At 37.4% G+C, this 17816-nt stretch overlaps 1 protein-coding gene across 6 annotated transcripts; it reads right to left on the reverse strand.

The window, feature by feature from the left end:
• Positions 1 to 354: 354 nt before the first annotated feature.
• LOC106884084 (sulfotransferase 1E1) lies at positions 355 to 16707 on the reverse strand. 6 transcript variants are annotated; one of them, XM_052966617.2, is made up of 6 exons: positions 16502 to 16640; positions 14722 to 15115; positions 10662 to 10979; positions 7703 to 7800; positions 2547 to 2724; positions 355 to 553 (listed from the first exon to the last, which is right to left on the reverse strand). In XM_052966617.2, the coding sequence occupies exons 2-6, from the start codon at positions 14918 to 14920 to the stop codon at positions 447 to 449; spliced, it is 900 nt and encodes a 299-aa protein (XP_052822577.1). In that variant the 5' UTR covers positions 14921 to 15115; positions 16502 to 16640; the 3' UTR covers positions 355 to 446. The 6 variants fall into 6 exon arrangements, with proteins under 6 accessions (XP_052822577.1, XP_089204797.1, XP_052822576.1 ...); XM_089348671.1 differs by lacking the exon at positions 16502 to 16640 and adding an exon at positions 16440 to 16456; XM_052966616.2 differs by lacking the exon at positions 14722 to 15115 and having other exon boundaries at positions 16440 to 16707.
• Between the last annotated feature and the right edge of the window lie 1109 nt (positions 16708 to 17816).

Below are 17816 nucleotides of genomic sequence, written 5' to 3' on the forward strand. Positions count from 1 at the left end.
CACGTGTACCCTTAACGTAGTTCTCAGGGAGATTCAGCATGACACAGGGTGCAACAAGGCTGGCTCTTTGAAATACAGGTACATCAGAAACAGGAAGAAAGAGTGACAGAAAGTTGCGGTGAAAGAGTACAGCAGGGTTCGCTACCACCCCCTGCTGGAGCCTTGTGGAGCTTTAGGTGTTTCCACTCAATAAACACTCACAACACCTGGTCTAGGAATTGAAACCGCAATCCTACGACCGTGAGTCCACTGCCCTAACCACTGGGCCATTGCGCCTCCACTACCCGAGATATGGTCACAAGGTATGATCATGTCAACCAATAAACATAATTCTTTTGGCCTTTCACAACAATATCTGGTTTATTTGCTTTGATGCTTTATTACTGTTGTTGGTAGTGGTAGTAGTAGTAGTAGTAGTAAGTAGTGTCTTTGTGAGAGGAAGATTCTTAAATATTCAAAATGATTTCTTGATCAATGAGTTCAGACTGTATCCGTGCATCCAGTCGTTCACTTTGGTCCACAGTTAACCATTCCTTCCAAGTGGAAACTTTTCCTGTAAACGGAAGATAAAAGAATTTATTAACTAGTTGTATGATGTATAAATTCTGATACATGCATACATGCAAGCATGCATGCATATGCACACACACATACACACACACAAATACTCCCTTACATTCACTATTAGAAGCTGAAGCTTCTTGGATTCGTAAATGAGTTTCACATTACCAATTTAAAAGATTAAAGTAGTGAAGCAGCAAGACAATATATACGCAAAAAAAATCGAAAGCACATCAACGTGAGAGTATTCAACGATACATTGAGATTTGATTGGTTGCTGAGAACTGATAGAACTGAAATAGAATGCTGTACTTCACTGAGCCACAGAGAGCACCCCTTCTAGGGGATGCATATTTTATACTGGACCAATCTGATTTAATAATTAATAATATTACCATACTTTAAAGTTCAAATTGATTTGTTAGATGTCTTTTTGAGTATCTGAATGCATACATATGTTATCAAATTCATTATTTAAATGGCCTTTCAGTTCACTATATATAATTGTTTTGTTTCTCACCTATCTGAAGGGAAGACGTAGGCTCAACAAACTACTGCATTAGAAAGGCACATGCCAATTAGATGCAGATTTTACAGTTATTGCAATATCATAAAAGGGAAGAGGTTTTCACATTCATATAGGATATTGAGTACAGAAGCAGCAAAGTTCTTGGGTGAAACTATAAAAGCTCTGTCTTTATCTAGTGATATTCATTATCTCTGTGAAAATGTTTATTCACATTATTTAGGAAAATCCAGCAAGTTTGGATCAGACATGTAAAAGCACCTACTACACTCTCTGAGTGGTTGGCGTTAGGAAGGGCATCCAGCTGTAGAAACTCTGCCAAATTTAGATTGGAGCCTGGTGTTGCCATCCCGTTTCACCAGTTCTCAGTCAAGTCGTCCAACCCATGCTAGCATGGAAAGCGGACGTTAAATGATGATGATGATGATTGTGAAGTGGTTAGAATTTGTATAAATAAATTGTAATTTCTCACTAAGTTTACTATAAGAACAGTATTTATCAGTACCTAACTCAAAAGTTATATAAGTTTTTAAGAAATTAGTTATAGTTAGATACCTGTGGTATCTAAATCAAACTATGACTAATTTAATGAACATTTTCCAAACTGTCCCCATTGAGTAATCATTCATACTTTGAAAAATAAGTTATCCATCATCATATTAACGTTTGTGGAAGACAATCTGTTGCAAAGTAAGTCTAAGATGTATATTCCTATTAATTCCTAATGCTCAGATCCATTATATGAACTCATGACTACATCAAACACTTCAAGTCATTACTCTTAACCCCAAAATGAATTACTATAAAAATAGTGAATTTTCCAAGTTTTCAAAATGATATAACATTAGAGCCACTAATTGGAATATATTGGATTCACATATTTAATTGACTTTTCAATTAACATATGATAATATATATTGTAATACACTAGATCATATATATATTATATAATATAATTAGAAAAATACTTTATAAATTACATCTCAAACTATTTATTACTGTCTATTGATTGAAGGGTTATTAGTTGCCCTATGTTCATTGCCAAAGACATTTCATTCAGAACTGTATATTACTGATACAGTGCAATTGACGATTATTTCAATTGCTTGAAATACTAATCTCAGTTCTTACCGTGATAACAAGGAACAGAAATTATCTTAAAATTATAAGTCAAGTTGAAATTAAACAGGAATTGAAAGTGGCTCATAAACATCTAGCAGCAAATTACTTCTTGTTGTATATTAATTAAAATGTCTATTTCATCAGGATCGTTGTGTTCCAATGAACAGTTTTCTCTTCTTTATGTTGCTACCATCAGCTTTTTTCCAGCTTTGACTGGAAATATTATTTGTTATTTATATTCCAATATTAAAGTGCTGATAACATATACATGCCTATACAAAGAAACATGACTTTAAAATAATTGAAGGGTATTAGAAAACTGAAATATTTAACTTACCAGACCTATAAAAACTACAATTTTCCTTAAACGTAATTTGCAGTAGACCTTCTTTAACTACTTTCTTTTCTTTTTTCATTTTGTCAAACGAACACATATCTGCAATTTCCAGAGCAAGTTGGTCTGAAATCTTCTTGTCAAGAAATTCCGCTATGGTTAAAACAACCTTTTGAAAATCCTAAAATTGATGTCATTATAAATATAAGAGATTAAATGTTTACATGAAGATTACAAAATTGAAATATAAATTAGAAATATACCTATAATTTCCATACATTGAGAAAACTCTATTGACTATAAGTTTGCTCATCTGTTCTCTCTGAAGACATTTGATTATCGTGAAGAGACTAGCTGCTGGTCGAGGTGGGAAAAATTACCTACTGCCGGAGACCCCCTTCGGTCACAAATGACCATGGGATTGCACTTAGAAAGTCACCCTCTGAGGCACAAGTCCAGGCAAGGTTCTTTATGGAAGACCAGCAGTTGCCCATGCCTAACAGCCTCCCCTCTCCATGCCACCGGTGTTATCCACAGGAAAGACAAAGGTCGATATAGCTCGGCACCAGTGAAGTCACAACTCAATGGTGCTTTTCCCTGGCATGAACCCAAACTGCATCTCATCTAGACTGACTCTCTCCCTAATTAGTTGGGCTATGACCCTCTCCGTGACCTTCATTACCTGATTCAACAACTTGATACCTCTGTAATTATTTGTATCTAAAGCATCACCTTTACCTTTGTAGCAGTTGACTATGGTGCTGCTACACCAGTCATTCGGTATGACTCCTTCGTATATCACGTGGTTAACTATACGGGTGACTAGGCTATAGCCGACACTGCCAGATATTTTGAGCATCTCTGTGGTGATTCCTGATGGGCTGGGGGCTTTTCCTGTCTTCATCCTCTTGATCGCTTTATCTACTAAGGTACTGTCAATTAGGATAGCTGGTCCCTCTGTTGGGTCGACATGCACCAGACTCTCTTCCTCCCATTCATTATCTTTATTAAGCAGCCTTTCATAGTGGCGTCTCCAGACCTCTCTCTTTGCAGCCTCGTTTAGTGTGAGTGAGCCATCATCCAAGCGGACACATTTCTCACCCACCACATCACGATTCTCTCTCACACACTGTCTTGCAACATGAAATACTTCAAGTCTTTGGTCCTCACGGCGTAGAACAGTGGCAAATTTTTTCTTATCTGCTTCCCCTCTGGCTAAATAAACCTGTCTCCTAGCTTCCCTTCTGGCAGTCTGATACAATTCCCTGCTACCTCCGTTTTTCCAGTCCTTCCAAGCCTGTTTCTTTTGTCTAATAGCCCTGTCACCCACATTGTTCTACCACCACGTTACTTTGGGTCGAGAGGGGACTTTACACCAGCCACAGATCTGGTCGGTGACTCTCAGCAGGTTGTCCAGTAGAAACCTCCAATTGTCTTCCATATTGTGTGATGCTATATCCCCTTCTATTTCGCCAAAAGCTTTGAGTAATAAGTCTCTAAATCTCTGTCCATTTGCAGGATCTTTAAGCTTCCAAACTCTTCTCCTCCAAGCTGATCTACTTCTTGACATCCATTTTGCCTTGTTCCCGAAGTCGCTAACTACTAATCTGTGTTGAGGGTACATTCTTTGCCAGTGAAGGTTTTGGCATTTATAAGCCACCCTCTTTCCCTATTTCTGGCGAGGATGTAGTCGATTTGGCTAGAGTGTCTGCTGGATCGGTAGGTGACTAGGTGACAGGCAGGTTTCCTGAAGTTGGTATTGGAAACCATAAGATCGTTTGCATCACAGAACTCCAGCAGTCTGGTTCCCTCCTCATTTGCAGGAACCAAAGCCATAGCCTCCATGTATGCCATGGAAGCCCCTTGCATGTTGTCCAACATGACCATTGAAATCACCAGCCACAAAGAGAAGATCCTTGTCATTCGTCAATGAGGTAGTCTGCAAAAAGGTGTCATAAAATTGGTCTTTCTGCCCATTCAGTAGCTCCGGTTGAGGGGCATAGACCAAGATGACGGTAGCTAACCTATGGTGAAGTACTAGTCTAATCTCAAATACTCTGACTACCTCGATTACCTTATCAACCCATTTCTCTGCTAGAAGTATTCCCACGCCCCTGACCCCAAAAGTGTTCCCTGCCTAGAAAATCTTGTACCTGTGTTCTTTGCCTGTGAGGAACCTCACAGAACCTCCTCTCCACCTAATTTCTTGGATGCAGCACAAATCTAGGTGTCTCCGTTCAAGCATCTGAACAATCTCACTAGACCTACCTTTCAGTGTGCCAACGTTGAGAGTGCTAATTCTGACGGTGTAGGAAGTGTGGGCCTGTGAGACCCTGGGATGGAGGAAAGCAGTGTCGTGTACCCGAAAAGAAAGCTTGCATCTGGCAGAATCCATAGACAAAACAATGCCTAGAACCTGCATACACTACACCATCTTTATGCACTATAAGATCGATAAAACCCAGGGTAGGGGGGGGATGGCATTAGGCCCCTAGGAGAGTTCACGGGAGACAACCAAGGATGACAGAGGATAAGAACTTCTGGTACTGGTGGAGGGGTGGGGGTGGAGCGGGTATACCGCAAGCCAGTAAGTTTAAAGGGAGAGCCACTTCTGCACTTTTATACTATGGTAGATAGATTTAGAGAGAATGAGTGAAAGGAACGATAAACTTGAATAAAGTAAAGAGAAAATAAATAAGTGAAGCGTGGCGATTAAAAGGAATGCATGAGTTTAAGACAAAACAGAGAACGGGCGATGTTTACATGGAAAAGAAATAGATAGATAATAAAGAACGGACGGGGATGCGGTTTATGATTATATATATATATATATATATATATATATATATATATATAAACAAATAGTAAATGAGTATATGCATATATACGTACAGGTATGTGCATACCGACATCCACGTGTATGTATAGGTGCATATCTGGGTACAGGACATTGCAAACAAAACGTAGACGAGAAAACACACAAGTCACATAGAGAACATTCTTCTTCATCAGCAACCCCCGTTTTAACACCGGCGTTTCGAAGAGCTGGGCAGGACGCATCGCTAAAACGGCTCTTCCCATGGACCGCAAATTAAATTTGTATACACAAATTAAACCTTGCCATGGAGGAATGTAGTGGCGGACAAAAACAAACAGAAAAGGCTATACGGCCAGACGGGAAAAATTATGTGTACGAATCCTGTGAGGCACGAACTTAAAAGTGGGGACGAAGTAAGTTCGCGTGTTTGCTCGGCGATAGCCAAGGAAGAAAAGGATTATTGACCGGAAGCATGTGACCATGCCGGTGTAAGGGGAAGAGAGAGAGAGAGAGAGTGGTAGAAGGAGAAACAAAGGGAGGAAGTAGAAAAATAGGTGAGCAACGAGAGGAAAAGAGGAAGAGAGGAAGTACGAGGGGGAAAAGGAGATACGTAGTAGTAACAGAGGAAGAACGAGAGGGGGAAAAATTGAGGAGGAAGAGAAAGAGATAGGGTAGCGTCGGAAAATATAAGGTTACGAAAACTACTTACAGATTGGTGACGCTGCGTTCGGTCATGTAAAAACAAATAGTAAATGAGTATATGCATATATACGTACAGGTATGTGCATACCGACATCCACCTGTATGTATAGGTGCATATCTGGGTACAGGACATTGCAAACAAAACGTAGACGAGAAAACACACAAGCCACATAGAGAACATTCTTCTTCATCAGCTACCCACGTTTTAACATCGGCGTTTCGACGAGCTTCGGGCAGGACGCATCGCTAAAACGGCTCTTCCCATGGACCGCAAATTAAATTTGTATACACAAATTAAACCTTGCCATGGAGGAAGATAGATAGATAGATAGATATATACATACCTATATATGAGTGAGTGAATGTGTGTGTGATACATGGATATATATATGTGTGTGTGTGTGTGTGTTATGTATGGATATATGTGTGTGTGTTTATACTAAGTATATGATTTAAGTTATAGAACGAAGTTAGACAAATTCAATCATATTTTTCATAAATGGAGAACATTAGATGTAAATTTCGGATAAAATATCCATTCTATTCGCTAGATGATCGTTTCATACAGAAAGACAATAAATTCATTTTAAGAATCTGTGTTGTCAAAGAGCACTCACCAGTAACATAATAAGAAAAAAATAAGAACTTAATAAAGAAAAAGGAAAGGTGGATTTAAGAATTACATGGGTATTGTGTTCTTAGTGCTTTTTAATGTGTAATTATTCTAGGAGTCATGTCTATTTAAAACACAACAAACAAGTAACGGCTAGGTGATGATATATATATAACATAGAAATATAGGTAACTTTTTCTCTATAGATTAGTGTAAAAGTTCAAAACTTCATATAAGAAGTAAACAGCAAATGGGGTTGAAAAACCAAATAAGGGAGTACGGAATTTTTAAATACAGGAAACTGAAATTTATATTTGATAATCATTTCAGCTTTTTTATAAATTAGAAAAAAATGTTCAAAAGCCCTCATAAATGGTTAGTGGTATATAAACTTTATAACAGGATGTTTATGTAAATAATATGTCAGATATATAGGAGATATTTTACAGAAAATAGTTAAAGCAGTAAAATTAAGATACTAATAGGTGGTTAATACAATATAAGAAAAGTATAAAAATTATAAGGATAATAAAGAAATATATATGTATAGATGTGTGTGTGTGTGTGTGTATCTATGTACCACTAACTATTTCTCCACCCTTACAGTTAATTTTCTTAATTTTTAAAATTTAGCCATATCTGTATTTGTCCGACCTCTCAATTAATTCTTTTATGTATATGTATATATCTATGTACCTATGCATATGTGTGTGTGTGTATATATATATATATATATATATATATATATGGCCTTCGTGCTGATGGCACGTAAAAGCACCCACTACACTCTCGGAGTGGTTGGCGTTAGGAAGGGCATCCAGCTATAGAAACTCTGCCAAATCAGATTGGAGCCTGGTGTAGCCATCTGGTTTCACCAGTCAAATCGTCCAACCCATGTTAGCATGGAAAGCGGACGTTAAACAACAACGATGATGATGATGATGATTATATGTGTATATATATATATATGTATACATGTATGTATGTACACATGGATATATGTGTGCATGTGTATAACATATTTACCTCTGAAGCGTCTTCATATGTTACTATCAGAGCATTCGGCTTATCTTTTATTACTGACCACCACTGTTTTGTGTATTTAAAATAATCACCTGTAGGAACTGCAAAATGAAATAGAAAATACGTTTTACATTTACTGGCAGAGATAACCAAGTCGGTCCTTGTCCCTAGTAACATACAAAAAAAAATATAAATGTGCCATTGGGTATTACAAACTCACTTAATGCAGAAGGCTGCTTCCATTGACATGCGTATCACAAAGCTTACTGTTTTGCAAACATACTATAAGTATACACAGCTATTAACAATTACTAATACAGAATTGTATTTGTGATAATTCGATATTTTTTTCTTTTTAACATACCCTGCCACCATCCCCTGCCGGAGCCCCATGCAGCCTTAGGTGCTTTCGCTCAATAAACACTCACAACGCCCAGTCTGGGAATCGAAACCGTGATCCTATGACCACGAGTCCGCTGCCCTAACCACTGGGCCATTGCGTCTCCACTATATGCATATGAGTAACACAATATCATGTTTGACACCCTCTCTAATCATTGCTGGCTACTTTCATCTGTCAGATGAATGTATAGAATTTGATTTAATGTAAATGTTACTTCATCTTACTACATAATGTCATTAGATGAAATACTACGAAACATGCTCATTATACTGAACTTAGAAAGATGTAAGACAAATCAGTCATGGCAGAATTTGAACTCAAAACTGAGAAGTTGGTGCTTAATAGAAACCACTACTGATACGACGCATTTTGAAGAAATGATCATTTGAAGCATTGTATTAACTTCATTCATTACCTAATGTATATTGAAGTTTTCTTTGTGGTTCTCTTTAAATTCCACCTGGTTTTATCCAACTATGTGAACTTTGAGTGTCTTGAATGGCGTTCATATTTCTGCAAGTATCCAGACCAGACATCTGGATCCCTTTCTCTGCATGTTTTTCCTGCAGATATTCTGTATTGATATCAGCTGCATTAATATTACCTGTCTATGGGAGCCCGTACTGCTTCTTTTCATTAACTAACTTATTAGGAATTAAATATTTCAAAGCATCTACTTCGACTGTCATGCTTCACTCTCCTTACAAATTAGGTTTCATTTCCAGATAAATGTCATAATTAAGGTAGGACAACAATATCATTAAAGTAATTCTTTGAACTTTATCAATATCTATAAAAGAGAGGATGTTTGTGTGTGTGTGTACGTGAATGTGGTTTATGCACGTCCATAAATTAGCACGCGTGTCGCTCCAATTTTAGGAGAAGATTCGGAATGACCCTATGTGCATTTTAGTGAACTTTCTCTCTCAGAGGTACCCGCGTATACCTGTAAAAATCGATAAACTTTTACCAATTTTGAAGTTTGTTGACATGGCGAAGTCAAATCTGTGCATACGCGCATGAGAGAGAGAGAGAGAGAGAGAGAGAGAGACAGACAGACAGACAGACAGACAGAGAAAGAAAGAAATAGTGTGTTTGTGACAGGGGGGATAAAGTGTTTGCTAGCGCCCCCCCCCCCCCAAAAAAAATGAAAAAAGTGGGTAAGGCAGACAGAAATCAAAGCAACTTTTTCTAAGCAAGACAGAGTTTACTTTGCTAGCGTCTAAAAAGAAAAAGAAAGAAAAAGTGGAAAGGGAGGCAGAAAGCGTATTAGGAATGAAAATGTAGCTAAGACAGAGTAAGTGTAAAATGTATATGGCATTTTTTTTTTTCTTAAACATGAGATATAGTTTAAAATATACGATGTTTTTGAAAGACACTATATTCTATAATGAGATTATATATACTTTCTCACACAACAATTCAAATATATTTATTTTAAATCATTTATTTGTTTTAAATCGTTCATCTTTCTCCCACCTCTCACTCTCACACACACGCACATATACTACTTTGGGACCGAAATAGTTTTGTTTTTATTTCACAACAACTATGAAACAAAAATGTAACAATTTGTCAATCCCCCCACAACCCGTTTTTCTGACCACAAAAAGGGTTTGGTAATTTTTCAGATTAACACCCGAACGATTTCCACTAGGGTGTTACGGTTAGGGTTTTAGGGTTAGGGTTAGGATTAGGGTTAAGGTTAGTGTTAGGGTTAGGATTAGGGTTGGTGTTAGGGTTACGGTTAGGGTTAGGGTTTAGGATTAGAGTTAACCTAGAAGGGACAGGCCCCTTATTTTTTTGTTAAGGCTGTTGGTAAGTTTTCCTAAGTTACTCCAATTCACATCCCCAATGCAAACCTTCAGATCAACCTTTTCCTATGCAGATCTCTAATGCAACTTTAAAAAAAAAAACAGTCAATGAGTGGAAATAACCAATAAACTGATTCCTTATGGGATTTCCCAATCAAATTGCCAGCAAACCATTTTCAGCCAAACCAATTTCAACGGATTTCGCTCAAATCTGATGTCCATGTTACTTATTTTGGTTTGAAATAAAGCACTTGATCACTTAATAATCCCAGCTTAATCCCGAGCAGCGCCGGGCTATACTGCTAGTGTTTAATAATTAAAACAGCAACAGCACTATTTGCTTCCATGATACATCTCACTGCCCCTTTCCTTAAATGTAAGGTTTTGCAAGTCTGTTTATGCAAATTTAACACGATTTTATCTCTACTAAAAAAAAAAAAAGAAAAGAAAAAGAAAGAAAAATGTATCTTATATTGCTGCTTTGAAGTGAATTGGGGATCCTCTACGTGGTAACTCGACTGCTACAAATAGCAGCCAAGTCACCCTCAACACCTTACTGTTTAAAAAATAAAATGGAAAAGGATGTCACAAAGTTAAAGCCGTTAATCAAAGGTCTATAGGTCTCCTTGATCATAGTCACTCGAGGGTCAAACAGTAACAATACTATATTGAAACTTTCTGGTTTGGAAAGGTAAAGTTTGGAAAGGTAAATTTCTACTTAGTGAAAAAGAGTACTTGTATTTACCATCGCCTTTCATAAACATCTCAAAAAAGCTAGGGAAATTTCCATTGTAATGAGTTTCTGTTATGCCGAAAGTGTGTCTGTAGTAGGAGACAGCCACTGCCTTAGGATTACGTGCAACAAAGATGATTTTATTTTCCTTCAATAACTTTTCAGGAAGAAAACTTGGATAAAAATGGGAATTCAACACTCGCGGAGATTCTAATGATTCAAATTTTTCAGATTCTATAAAATCCACCATGTACTCTTCTTTAACTCTTGGAATCCTCTCGGCTTTCCCTCTGACGATCATATTAGTTGCTTCCCATATCCAATGTGTACCTGTAGCAAGGAAAGAAAGAAAGAAAAAGAAAGGAAACGCATGGTAAAAAGCTAGATATAAGCCCAGGCATAGTTGTGTGATAAAGAAACTCACTTTGCAGTCTCATGATTTCGAGTTTAGTCTTCGCAGTACCTTAAGTGTCTTCATACTACAGCACTGGATCAATGCCTTGTGAGTGAATTCGGTAGATGGAAATTGTACAGAAGCCCTTCATATATATATATATATATATATATATATATATATACACTTACATTTATTTATATATTCATTTGTATGTATACATGTATGTTTGTGTCATTGTGCTTGTATTTGTCCTCCTCTACTTGACAATCGCTGTTAGTTTACATCTCTGTAACTTAGTGGTTCGGCAAAAGTGTTCGATAGAATACGTACTAGGCTTAAGGAAGTACTAGAGTTAATCGTTCAACTAAACCAGTAAAGAGCATCCTATCATGGCTGCAGTCCAAAGACTGAAACAAGTAAAAAATAAAAAGTATAAAAGATGTACTGAGTGACGTTTAAATTAGTTTGTCATTTATTGGTGAGATCATAATCCAAGGGATTATAGACATCCGTAAAAATTTCCGCTTCATTTTGTGTACCATGGGTAAGTCAACTAGGTAGCATCATCTGTTCGAAATGCATATGCATATGTTGTTGGCACTCCGTTGCTTACGACGTCGAGGGTTCCAGCTGACCCGATCAACGGAACAGCCTGATTGTGAAATTAACGTGCAAGTGGCTGAGCACACCACAGACACGCGCACCCTTAACGTAGTTCTCGGGGATATTCAGTGTGACACAGTGTGACAAGGCAGACCCTTCGAATCACAGGCACAACAGAAACAGGAAGCAAGAGTAAGAGAAAGTTGTGGTGGAGGAGTACAGCAGGGTTCGCCACCATCCCCTGCCGGAGCCTCGTGGAGCTTAAGGTGTTTTCGCTCAATAAACACTCACAACGCCTGGTCTGGGAATCGAAACCGTGATCCTATGACCACGAGTCCGCTGCCCTAACCACTGGGCCATTGCATCTCCACTATATGCATATGAGTAACACAATATTATCATCACTTGATTTGCTAAATATAGCAGCCAAATCTCCCTCAATCACACCTAACTTCAGAAAAAAGAAACGATATATTGGCTGATGTAGTCCTCCTTACAATATGGTTGAACAGATTTATAATTTAATTGATTGAATTGACATGCGTACACCACAGGAACTTATTTCATCAATCTTGGATGGTTGAAAGACGTCAGCCACAGAAATACAAAAATTGAAGTCAATCTAGTGGAAACTGAATACAAACATATAAAAAAATAAAAATAAAAATTATCATTCTTGCCACCTCTGCCTTCGTATTTTGTTTTTATATTGTTAAATGACTTCAAATTTTGGAGGAAAGAGTGGTTCATGGTTCATTGACTCCAAGGGGATGAAAACAAAAGTCAACATCAGTAAGAATAGATCTAAAGGGACATAGCGAAATATCATAAGGTATTCAGTTAACTGCTCTATCGACAAAACTGAGAATTAATTTGAGAATTATAGGCAGTACCAGCTAACAGCGTTGGTTAGTAGTCATAGTAGTGGTAGGAGGAGGAGGAGCAGCATAAGCAATTTACAATTTGCGGAAAATTTTGCTTCTATTTTTTGTAGGTCAACTGACCACGAAGAGATCATCTTTTGCTGGCTCAAAGTAAACCTCAGATCAACTCTGATCGAAACTATGATGAAATGTCCATCCTGTCAATTGTATACCAGGAACTACGTTGTGCAATATAGCCTTTAAGGTCCTAGAATGTTATTTGAGATATGTAGTTGTTATTTACACAAGGTTAAGCAACTATATATAGAAAATCCCTTGCTGAACCCCGAGACAACCAACATACCCTGATGTTATGAGACAAGAATTGTTAAGCAGTGATACAACAGGCAGACCAGACGATATGCTTGTGTACTCTAAGTAAGGTTATCATTTCAAAATTTTAAAAAGCGCTACATTGATAGCAAAAATACACTAAAAAGCACTAAATAAAAGAGTAAAGTATAAAAGAAAGAACCTAAGCAAAAAAAAAAAAAGCATGTAAATAGGCATAATTATTAAAAGATTTATATACTGATAGGGCACAGAAAGTGTGCCAATAGCCAGCTGGAGGCGGTGTCCTCCTGGGGCTACAAGCTACAGTAGCATCCACCCTTAAGGGTTAGCCACATTTAAGTGGCAAATATACTTCACAATGTCATGCAGCTACTGTTTATACCTCGTTCAGAGATTTATTATTATTTATATAAAGATTTCAGTTCTAATTAAATTAAAATGATATTAACATACTTTCGTTTTTACTCCATAATATTTTCGAACATTTCCCAATCAGTTTCTTTTGATCTGGAAGCTGCAGTTTCACGTAATTTATAAGCATCCAAGGACCCAATTTTCTTCAACAGTTCGCAAAGTAGTTTATAATCACCACAGCATTTACCACTTAGTTTAAGTCTGTATTTGATGTTCAAAATTTCTCTTAGTGCTTCAATACTCAAACGGTTATGCTCATTTGATTTCATAACATTCATGTGGTTAAATAATCTCCCCATATCGGCATATGTAGTAAAAGTAGAAGTGTTGAAGTGAACTTTGACAGATATTCAAAGAAACTTTTCTCAATCGAATCCCTGTACGATGATACTTCAATCTAGAAAGAGATTGGGTCTGAGACCTGTGTCTATCGTCCATTTAAAAGAAAATTTCCATTGAAATTAATTTTTGTCAGAATCTCTTTTAAAGATAAAAATATTGGCTATCTTTCGATTTGATGTGAAGAATCGACAAGTAAAAGCACATGGGGGTTTTGTTTACATCTAATCGGCTAACCCTAACCCTAAACCTAACAGGCCGATTAGATGTAAACAAAACCCATGTGCTTTTACTTGACGTTTCTTCACATCAAATCGAAAGATAGCCGTTATTTTTAATATGCTGTTGAATTAGGGTAAGTTTAACTTTTATTATTAATTTTCTCTTTCAGCTTTAATTAACTTGCTTTTCCTTTTTAGTTGCTTTCCTTTTCTATTTAGTTAATTATTTAATCAGGCTAGTTTATTAATGTGTTTATATGCTTCAGATATGTGCATCTAAATTTATTGGGGCAGGTATATAGTCATTTTCAACTGTGTCTATGGGAAGACCTGAAAGCATGTAGTAAGGCTGTCCAGAAAAGACATTGGTTAAAAATGCTAAATTTACTTTTTAAATTTCAAAATTAATTAAAAGGGATTTTTCATAAATCGAATTTATATTAATGGGATGTAAGTAATTTTGACTTGTGTATCTCCGATATGCTTTTATCATTACTGTTGTATTGAATAATTTTTTTATTGATAGAGCTAGATTAGCAGTAGTCAGTGCTATTATCACCAACTGATTTTGGGGTATTGTTTGTAACTTTTGGTGAGCTCTGGTGCAACCAAAAAGATGGTAAAAATCCCTGCCATTAATTTGGTGTAGATGGGTAATATCAAATAATTCAATCACAACATATATTTAAATTAAACATGAAAAAAATAGAAATATTATCATCACTTACTTTGATTATATATATAATTATACTGACATTAGCTTCATTATAAAATTGATATTACAAAAGCAACGAGATAAATTGTCCAGTGGGCGATATCTTGTTTGGTATCTTACATTTTGCTGTATTACTATACAGAAAAATGTAAGATACACAACTTACCAGCAGTAGGATAGGCGCAGATGAAAATGTCATTATCTCTTAGAGGAAAATTCTGAATGGTTGATATCACTGATGGTATGGTCGGAACTACTGGTAGGGGGATTCCTTTATAATAATAAAGATCCGTAAAGTTGCCATCTCTGTCATATACCAAAGAGCGATTATTTTCTAACTCCGTTCTTATCTCTTCAGGACTCATTATAACTTTCTCAGATGTTTTAATTAATGCGAACAATTTGGGTAAGATTTCCTCCACGAAATATTGATCGAAATATAGATCACATGTCTATCAACTTAGAAAAAAAATATAGACATATGACTATTCAGTAAGCAAATTTGATAAATCATCGCTTATCAGTTGACATACTTTGACACGTCATTACTTGGTGAAGTCCTGATAAAATAAATAACTCGCATATTAATTTCCAAACAACATTTCAATGTGTTAGTTGTAACCAGGACAGTCTAAAATAAAACTGGTTCTAATAGTTGAAAATTGAAATCTAGACAAAGTAATTTTTACGAACAAGGTATTATATTACTTAAAGCAATTTTTCTACAATTGTATTACTTTAGCTCTCACTGCATATGTGTCATAGTGACTTTGATATTTACACTATGTTAAATCAATAGTCGAGTCTCCTGATAAAAAAGGGAGTGGGGAAGACAAGTTTTCAAAATCTTAAAATTCTTTTCAAAAGAAGCAGGTCATAACGATGTCAATATACTATATACTGTCGGCTATATGAAAGTCACAGATTTACTCGTAGAAAACTAGTTATGTCTAATCCACAACGAAAACAATTACAAGTCGCTGTTTTCTTTGTTGTTAAATTTAGCTCAATAATTCAGTTTGACAATATGATACTCAAAATGTTATAGAAATGCAAGTTAGAAAACAACTTGACAGTTTTACTATATTAAATAAAGCTAACTATATTCTCTTTCCTTAAATCTGCGGCATGTGTCTGAGTTTTTAACAGACCTAGTTTAACCTTGTCTTTCACCCTTCCGGGGTCGATAAATATGAGTACCAGTCAAGTATTGGGATGCATGATATCGATCAACCCATCTTCTCAAAGTTGCTAAAACCATTGTCGTGCAACAAAATGGGGCCAACAGCCTGGGCACCAGTACGTACATGAGTGGTGCGGTGAAATTTCAGGAAGTCAGCCGAAGGAGAATCATAAGGAAAGATGGAAAATCACGGTGGTGTTCCACCGTGGCCGCAGCCGCCTAGCTGAAACGAATAAAGGAAACTAATATATTTACATAGGAGCAAGCGTGGCTGTGCAGTAGAGAGCTCGCTTCCCAACCACATGATTCCGGGTTCAGTCCTACTGCTTGGCACTTTGAGCAAGTGTCTTCTGTTTTAGCCTCGGGCCGACCAAAGTTTTGTCAGTGGATTTTGTAGACGGAAACTGGAACAAGCCCGTCGTATATGTGTGTGTGTCCGCCATCGCTTGACAACCGATGCTGATGTGTTTATGTCCCTGAAACTTAGCGGTTCGGCAAAAGAAACAGATAGAATAAGTACTAGGTTAACAAAGAATATGTCCTGGGGTCGAGTTCTTCTACTAACACCCTTTAGGGCGGTGCTCCAGCAGGGTGGCCACAGTCAAATGACTGAAACAAGTAAAGCAATTAAAGAAAAAAAGAATTAAAAAAATGCATATATATCTATTATATTTTTGTGAAAAGGGCGGACGTTGTCTCACGTGCAGTTGTGCAGGCAAAAGTGTTAGTATATGTGGTCGGTTTGAGGTGAAAATTTGCACACCTATGGGGAACGTACTGGCGAGTATGCATAGCAAATTTCAGTTTGCTCCATTGAAAGGCGTAGCTGCTAGGGCAAAATTCATCGTCCTTAAACGGACTTTGACAAGTGTTAGTCGTTTCTCTTTCGGCTATCACCCTATCTTCCCCGATCTCTCTCTTTCCTCGCATCCATCCACTTTCTCACTATAATAACGTTTGACAGCTTCCACTCTCTCTCTCTCTTTCCCCTCTTCGTCTTTGCCGTCTCTCTCTCTCTCTCTCTCTCTCTCTCTCTCTCCCTCCTCTCTCTCTCCCTCTCCCTCCTCTCTCTCTCTCTCCCTCTCCCTCTTCTCTCTCTCCCTCTCCCTCCTCTCTCTCTCTGTACGTCTGTCTGTATCTATAGGGAGAAAGCGTTGACAACCACAAGTGTGTCTAATGGAGAGGAATAAAATAGTAAACAATTATAGTGTGTCGAAAATAAGGTTTCACTCTTTTGAACTTTAGATATTCCCACCACAAGGCTTTTAGAACGGTGAATTATTATCGCCCATCACCACTGCACAATCATGATAACATATTATTAATCAGATATTTATTGTGTTAATTTATATATATGTGTGTGTGTGTATAATGTGTATACATATTTCTATATCTATATATATATATCTATCTAAATCTCTCTCTCTCTCTATATATATATATATATGATGCACTAGCAACGATCTCGCTCGAAAGTCCTTACATAAGCTGCGGACACAAGTGCCAGAAAGGCGACGCTGGGCACAGGTGTCATCATGATTTCGCTTGCCCCAACAGGTCTTCGCAAGCTGAGTTTCGTGTCCAATGAAGGAGACGACGTTGGCATGGGTGCCAGTCGTCGAATTTAGTTCGATTTCGATTTCACTTGCTTCAACAGGTCTCGCAAGCGAAGTTTAGTGTCCAATGAAGGAAAGGTACGCATAAGTGGGCTGGCTACACCCCTGGCAGAGGCCTTAGATTTAGGTCTCACTTGGCTTGCTGAGTCTTCTCACGCACTGCATATTTCCAAAGGTCTCGGTCAGAAGTCATCACTTCGGTGAGGCCCAATGTTCGAAGATCTTGCCTCACCACCTCATCCCAGGTCTTCCTGGGCCTACCTGTTCCAAAGGTTCCCTCCACTGCTAGGGTGTGGCACTTTTTCACACAGCTATCCTCGTCTATTCTCGCCACATGACCATACCAACGCAATCGTCTCTCTTGCACACCACAACTGATGCTTCTTATGTTCAACTTTTCTCTCAAGGTACTTACACTCTGTCTAGTATGCACACTGACATTACACATCCATCGGAGCATTC

The sequence above is a fragment of the Octopus bimaculoides genome, chromosome 3 (genome assembly GCF_046866305.1).
Source record: "Octopus bimaculoides isolate indiv1 chromosome 3, ASM4686630v1, whole genome shotgun sequence".
NCBI classification, from domain to species: Eukaryota; Metazoa; Mollusca; class Cephalopoda; order Octopoda; family Octopodidae; genus Octopus; species Octopus bimaculoides.

Bases quoted from the DNA above. Each gene is read 5' to 3' on its own strand.
- LOC106884084 (XM_052966616.2), bottom strand. From the start codon at position 16,668: ATGCGAGGAAAGAGAGAGATCGGGGAAGATAGGGTGATAGCCGAAAGA. The intron at 10,980-16,439 runs GTGAGACAACGT...TCCTTGCTACAG, and splicing joins TTTTGCCTGCACAACTGCAC to GTACACATTGGATATGGGAA. The intron at 2,725-7,702 runs GTAAATATGTTA...CATCAATTTTAG, and splicing joins CATATGAAGACGCTTCAGAG to GATTTTCAAAAGGTTGTTTT.